General features: G+C 53.1%; 1 protein-coding gene across 1 annotated transcript in view; it reads left to right on the plus strand.

The window, feature by feature from the left end:
• Positions 1 to 5,233, plus strand: part of Aldh16a1 (aldehyde dehydrogenase 16 family member A1) — an 18,077-nt gene extending 12,844 nt beyond the window's left edge. The window contains exons 7-15 of the mRNA XM_050121312.1: positions 445 to 579; positions 725 to 861; positions 982 to 1,087; positions 1,160 to 1,290; positions 1,670 to 1,837; positions 1,961 to 2,162; positions 3,841 to 4,026; positions 4,258 to 4,380; positions 4,970 to 5,233. Of these exons, the coding sequence (XP_049977269.1) occupies positions 445 to 579; positions 725 to 861; positions 982 to 1,087; positions 1,160 to 1,290; positions 1,670 to 1,837; positions 1,961 to 2,162; positions 3,841 to 4,026; positions 4,258 to 4,380; positions 4,970 to 5,131 (1,350 nt within the window). The 3' untranslated portion in view covers positions 5,132 to 5,233. The remainder of the gene's footprint in view (positions 1 to 444; positions 580 to 724; positions 862 to 981; positions 1,088 to 1,159; positions 1,291 to 1,669; positions 1,838 to 1,960; positions 2,163 to 3,840; positions 4,027 to 4,257; positions 4,381 to 4,969) is intronic.
• The last annotated feature ends 1,108 nt before the right edge of the window (positions 5,234 to 6,341 follow it).

Here is a 6,341-nt window from a genome sequence, read left to right on the forward strand (position 1 = left end):
GAGAGATGGCTCAGTGGTTAAGAGCATTGCCTGCTCTTCCAAAGGTCCTGAGTTCAATTCCCAGCAACCACATGGTGGCTCACAACCATCTGGAATGAGGTCTGGTGCCCTCTTCTGGCCTGCAGACATACATACAGACAGAATATTGTATGCATAATAAATAAATAAATAAATAAATAAATAAATAAATAAATAAAATAGAGTCTTAGAGCTTGGCTACCTAACCCCTGTTTGAGAGTCAGAAACTGCTGCTTTGGGACAAGCCCAAAACCCGAGTCTGAGGGAGGAGGACCAGGTCTGGAAGTCCAGGTTGAGTGAGGAGGCTAGAGACTGGACCCCTGAGTCTGAGGGAGGAGACTGGAGCCCTGGATACCTAAGTTCAGAGAGGAGAACAAAGCCTGGAGGTTTAGGAAGGAGGGTTGAGATACAGTCAGGTCTAGGGAGGACAGACATCTATATCTGTATCTTTCTTCTCCTTCCCAGGTATTCCAGGCTGGCGATGTACCCTTCAATAGCCCATTCTTCTCTCCAGCCTTAGTGTCCGGCCTGCCTCCAGCTGCCCCGTGTGCCCAGGCTGAGGTGAGACTCTGAAACTGCAGACATCCTTCCCTGCCCTTCTATTCTGGTGACCCTGTGACTTGGGGCTGTGAGCACACTAGACCGTCACTAGCTTGCTCCCCCAATGGGTGAAGCACTGACAGGAGGCCCCTGACATCCCTTCTAGGTTCCGTGGCCTGTGGTTGTGGCTTCCCCTTTCCGCACAGCCAAGGAGGCACTAGCCCTGGCTAATGGGACACCACGGGGAGGCAGTGCCAGCGTGTGGAGTGAGAGGCTAGGGCAGGCCCTGGAGCTGGGCTACGGGTAAGTCTGTGTTTTCCTGCTCTGCCACTGCCCTATCCCCCCTCAAGTACCTCCCTCTCCTCTGCTCCAGCTTCCTGTCCCCTGCCCTCCCATGCCCTGGTGTCTTTACTTGCCTCACAGGCTCAAGATGGGCATCGTGTGGATCAATGCCCACGGCCTCCGAGACCCCGCGGTGCCCATAGGTGGCTGCAAAGAGAGTGGATCTTCCTGGCATGGGGGCCCAGATGTGAGTGCTCACCTTTTGCATTTGTATCTCTGCACACCCTCGGGTCTCCTTGTGACCGTGCGTCTCTCACAGGGTCTGTTTGAGTATCTGTGGCCCTTGGGGACACCTTCCTTGGAGCCCTTCCTTTGCGAGAGTCTCAACTATGACACATTTGGCCTTGCTCTGCCCTCCACACTGCCGTCAGAGCCAGAAACAGAGCCCAGGTGAGCTGTTGCAGGCCTGGTAGTCTAAGGGTGAGGGTGAGGAGGCTGGAGAGGACACTTAGGGTCTCCAGTTCTGAGTGTAGCTTTCTGGGTCTTAGGACCTCATAGCCCTAATCTTAGGTCTGGAGAATTTCAGTTCTACAATGGTTTGAGCTTTCCCAGAAGCAAGAATCTAGGGGTACCTTGGTGGACATAGGAATTTGAGTGTCCTAGAGGCTCGTTACAGAAGCTCACGGGATAGGAATTCAGAATCCTCCAGAAGTTCATGACAATAAAAATTTGAGTCCAAAAGGTTCACGGGAACTGAAATGGTCCAGCCAATATAATGGAGCATGGGGTCTAAGTGGACCCAACACCTCCTCACCCTCACTCTGTGCAGCCCAGCACTTGCCTATGGGCTATTCGTTGGGGGCCGTTTCCAGGCTCCTGGGGCCCGGCGCTCCATGCCCATCCAGGATTCTTCAGGCAAAGTCTATAGCTGTGTGGCTGAGGGCGGAGCCAAGGATGTCCAAGGTGCTGTAGAAGCTGCTCACCGGGCTGCCGCTGGGTAAGAGGGTCCAACGGAAGTCCTGGGAAGCCCAGAGGTCAGGGCGCCTGGGCTGGGAATCCTGCCTGGGAATAGCTGGGGCCAGGCTATGCCCCTCCCATATCTTGCATCGTTTGCCCACAGCTGGGGGGCCCAGTCTCTAGTGTCCCGAGCAGTCCTGCTGTGTGCCCTGGCGGCTGCACTGGAGCGGAAGAAGCCAGCCTTGGCCTCCCAACTAGAGAGCCACGGAGCAGCACCTGCAGTTGCCAAGACTGAAGTAGAGCTGAGTGTGAGGCGACTCCAGATCTGGAGCACGTGGGTTCAGGACCAAGGCCAGACACTTCAGGTCAGACACCTGTAAGCAGGAAGCCAGGAGTCAGAGCCCAGGCTCAGCCCCAGAAGTTCTAGAAGATCCAACTAACCTTGATGAGAGGAGCACCAGATCAGTGCTTGGCTGAGAACCCAGAGGGCTCAGACAGGGCAGGAGGGGAAGGTTACAGTACTTACAGGACAGCAGGGTGTTTGCGAGGGTACACATGGTCAGAACTTCTCAGGTTATGCCATTTAACATCTGTGGAATGTAGGCTCGCTTACATACAAGAAGGCTTTGTAAACAGGCATGGTAGTGCAGGCCTGGAAGATAGAGGCAGACAGATCATCCTTGGCCACATAGTAAAATTCTTTGTCCAGGAGAGAGAGAGAGAGAGAGAGAGAGAGAGAGGGAGGGAGGGAGGGAGGGAGGGAGGGAGGGAGGGAGGGAGGGGGAGGGNGGGAGGGAGGGAGGGAGGGAGGGAGGGAGGGAAAGGGAGAGGTGTTAGGCTGGAGAGATGGCTCAGTGGTTAAGAACCAGAGGACCCAGGTTCAATTCCCAGCAATCACATGGCAGCTCATGACTGTCTGTAACCCCAGTTCCAGGGTACCTGACACCCTCATACAGACATGCATACAGGCAAAACACCAGGTACATTAAAACAAAAATACTTTGACTCATTCATTTCAAAATAAAAGAGAGAGAGATGGGCCACAGTTAAGAGCTCTTCCTGTTCTCACAGAGCATGGGTTTGCCCACAGCCTCCCGTGACTACCTAGCTCCCCTTCCAACACTCACACATGCACGTAACTGTGTCTCCCTACCTCCCGCACACACGTAGACACATAACTCAATAAATCAAGCGAGTACTCGGGAGGCAGAGGCAGACAGATGTTCCAGTTCAAGGTCAGTGGGCTGTACAGAGAAACCCTGTCTCAAAATATCAAAATAATTTAAGTAAATAATACATAAATCAGCAGAAGGGGTTGCACCCTTGTTTGTTTGTTTGTTTTGTTTTTCGAGACAGGGCTTCTCTGTGTTGCCCTGGGTGTCCTGAAACTCACTCTGTTGGTTTTTTTGTTTTGTTTTGTTTTTGTTTCCAAGACAGGATTTCTCTGTAGCTTTGGAGCCTGTCCTGGAACTAGCTCTTGTAAACCAAGCTGGCCTCGAAATCACAGAGATCCACCTGCCTCTACCTCTTAAATGCTGGGATTAAAGGTGTGTGCCACCCCCCTCCCCCTGCCCAGTGCACGTTTTTAGTCCCAGCACTGGGAGGCAGAGGCAAGATCTCTGAGTGCAAGGCTAGACTGTTCTACACAGAGAGACCTTGTCTCAAAACAAATCAGAAAGTGAACCAGACCCAAATAAGGATTAGAGTTCAGTGGGAGAACACTTGCCTAGCCCTAGCATGCTTGGAACCCTCTACAGTACCACAAAACACTGAAAAATCTCAGCTACTCCATAGGCTGAGGCAGGAGCATGGCAAATTGAAGGCAAGACGCAGAGGCCCAGCGAGGTTTCACTCATTCAGATCCACATAGCCAGCAGTGGCCACTGGGCTCCAGGGTTTTGTTTCCAAAACCAGCACCCCTGGTCACACTTTATTGGAGTTGCTCTGAACATAGGAACATGTCAAATGTGGGGAGGGGAGAAGGGGGCAGGCAATGGAGAAGGCTCTAGGAACTTGTCCTTGATGTGTCGTCTGTCCCTGTAGGTAACAGGGTTGAGAGGCCCTGTGCTCCGGCTTCGAGAGCCACTGGGAGTGCTGGCTGTGGTGTGTCCAGATGAGTGGCCTCTGCTGGCCTTTGTGTCACTGCTGGCCCCCGCCCTGGCCCACGGCAATGCTGTGATCTTAGTACCCAGTAGGGCTTGTCCTCTTCCAGCCCTGGAGCTCTGTCAGGTAAAATCCTCTGCCTCCCCTCCTGCCTATGGCTGCTCCTAGGTCTTCTGGAGCTCAGCTGGCCTCCTCCGTCCTGGTAGCCATGGTAACTCGAGTCCCAGCACCCCATCCAAGCCTCTATCACCCAAATCCTATTCCCTGTAGGAGCTCCTATAGCCACTCCCAGCTGCCCACTCCTCACCTGCACTATTGCTGCTCGACCCCTGGGCATCTTACTCTCTCACATCCTAGGATATAGCCACCCTGTTTCCTGCTGGCCTTGTGAACGTACTGACAGGAGATCAGGACCACCTGACGCGCTGCCTGGCCTTACATCAGGAAGTCCAGGCCCTGTGGTACTTCGGTTCTGCCCAGGTACTTCAGAGTCCTTGGTGGTGATGGTGGTGGTGGTGGTGGTGGTGGTGGTGGTGGTGGTGGTGGTGGTGGTGGTGGTGGTGGTGGTGGTTTATTTGAGACAGGGTTTCTCTGTAGCCCTGGCTGTCCTAGAACTCACCAAGTAGACCAGGTTGGCCCTGAACTCACAGAGATCCACCTGCCTCTGCCTCCTGAGTACTGGGATTAAAGGCGTGTGCCACCACTGCCTGAAGGAAGAGGGTCTTCATTTAAAGGGCCTAAATGCCTCCCCTGCCCAAAGTTGTCTTTTTGGAAGACCTATTGCTAAGGACTGCACCCTAGCAATATCCTGAGCTCCAGGTCTACCCTCCTAAACCATCTATTGGTGGAAGGGAAGTCCCCATTGGCAAAAGCCTTGAACAGGAGCACTAGGGAAGACGGGGGTTCCCTGGCTCTACTTCCTCTGCATCTGGAAGGAATGCTGGCCAGGATCTGAATGTCCAGCCTTGTCAGGTCCTTATGTCCTCAGGCACAAGTCCTCGTTGCTAAGGAAGCAGCTGTTCGGCAACTAAACTACTGGCAGTACTAATCACATGTTTCCCCATCCCAGGGCTCCCAGTTTGTGGAATGGGCCTCTGCAGGAAACCTCAAGTCTGTGTGGGTGAACAGGGGCTTCCCAAGAGCCTGGGATAAGGAGGTCGAAGGGGCAGGACCCGAACTGAGTCTGCAAGCAGCAAGAACCAAGGCCCTATGGTTGCCGATGGGGGACTGATGCCTGGAGCTACCCATCTTGCATGCCCAGAGATACCAGATGCTTGGAATTTTTCTCTCAAATTTCCCATGGTTTCCAATAAACTGAGCAACTTCTACTGCTTTTGAGAGTGCAGGAACAGTGGCTTCTTCCTGTGTGGCCCTGTAGACAACCCTGGGGCAACACTGTTTATGGGATGGCTAAAGGGAGCTCAGCCTCATCCAGCACTCCAGGGTCATGAGGAGTTAGAGGGAAGTCCCTGGAAGGCTGGGAGGTGGGTGGGCCGCCTCCTTCCCAACAGTCCTCTCTCTGAGCTGGAAGATCTGTACTGAAGGGGACGGAGATCTGCCTGTGCAGCCAGAGCCAGGGGCCATCAGTACTGGGCCAGGTAGTGAGGGCACAGCTGCCAGGCAGGACCTGGCTTCCTGGACCTAGACTGTGACTAGGTGTTTGATCTTAACAAATCCCCATGGATTTAGCTGTAGTTTGGCTTGTGTTTTTGCTTGTTTTTCCCCATCTGGTCATTTTCAGCAAGGCCTCAAGGTATAGCTCAGCAAGTCTGTATATCTGATCCTCATGCCTCAGCCAGAGCCGGATCACAGGCGTGTGCCTCCAAGCCTGAGTTTTGGAAAAAAAACATTAAAGTTGTTTTGAAACAGGGTCTCACTATGGAGTCCTGCCTGACCTGGAACTCCGTGTGTGTGTGTGTGTGTGTGTGTGTGTGTGTGTGTGTGTGTGTGTGTGTGTGTAAAAGTCAGAAAACAACTTATGGGCATCAGTTCTCCACCCCCATGTTGGTTCAGGGGATCACGCCCAGGTGTCCATGCTCGGCAGTCAGAACCAGTGTCATTTTATCAGTTAGGCCCTCTCAGCAGCCCCTGGTCTGGAATTCTTGTGATCCTCCTGCATTTGCCTCCCAAGTGCTGGGATTATATGTGTGTGCACGCGACACACCCTGCGCTTCCTTAACTTCCTCTGCCAAGCCTTTTTACCATGGACAGTCATAAAGCAAGAAACAGGAATAGATACAGAATCTCCGATGCTCACTGAGGCCGAATATGATGGCCACAGGAAAGAGAAGTGGATGGAAGACCACCAGGATAGTTGACTGGCTGCATGCTGTCTAGGCATGCTCGCTTGCCCTCTCCTTTTCTTTCTTCTCTGTTTCACATCCTCTCTCTCTCTCTCTCTCTCTCTCTCTCTCTCTCTCTCTCTCTCTCTCTCTCTCTCT

This window comes from Alexandromys fortis, unplaced genomic scaffold (assembly GCF_014885135.2).
Source record: "Alexandromys fortis isolate MF-2015 unplaced genomic scaffold, M_Fortis_MF-2015_v1.1 scaffold_161, whole genome shotgun sequence".
Lineage (NCBI taxonomy): Eukaryota > Metazoa > Chordata > Mammalia > Rodentia > Cricetidae > Alexandromys > Alexandromys fortis.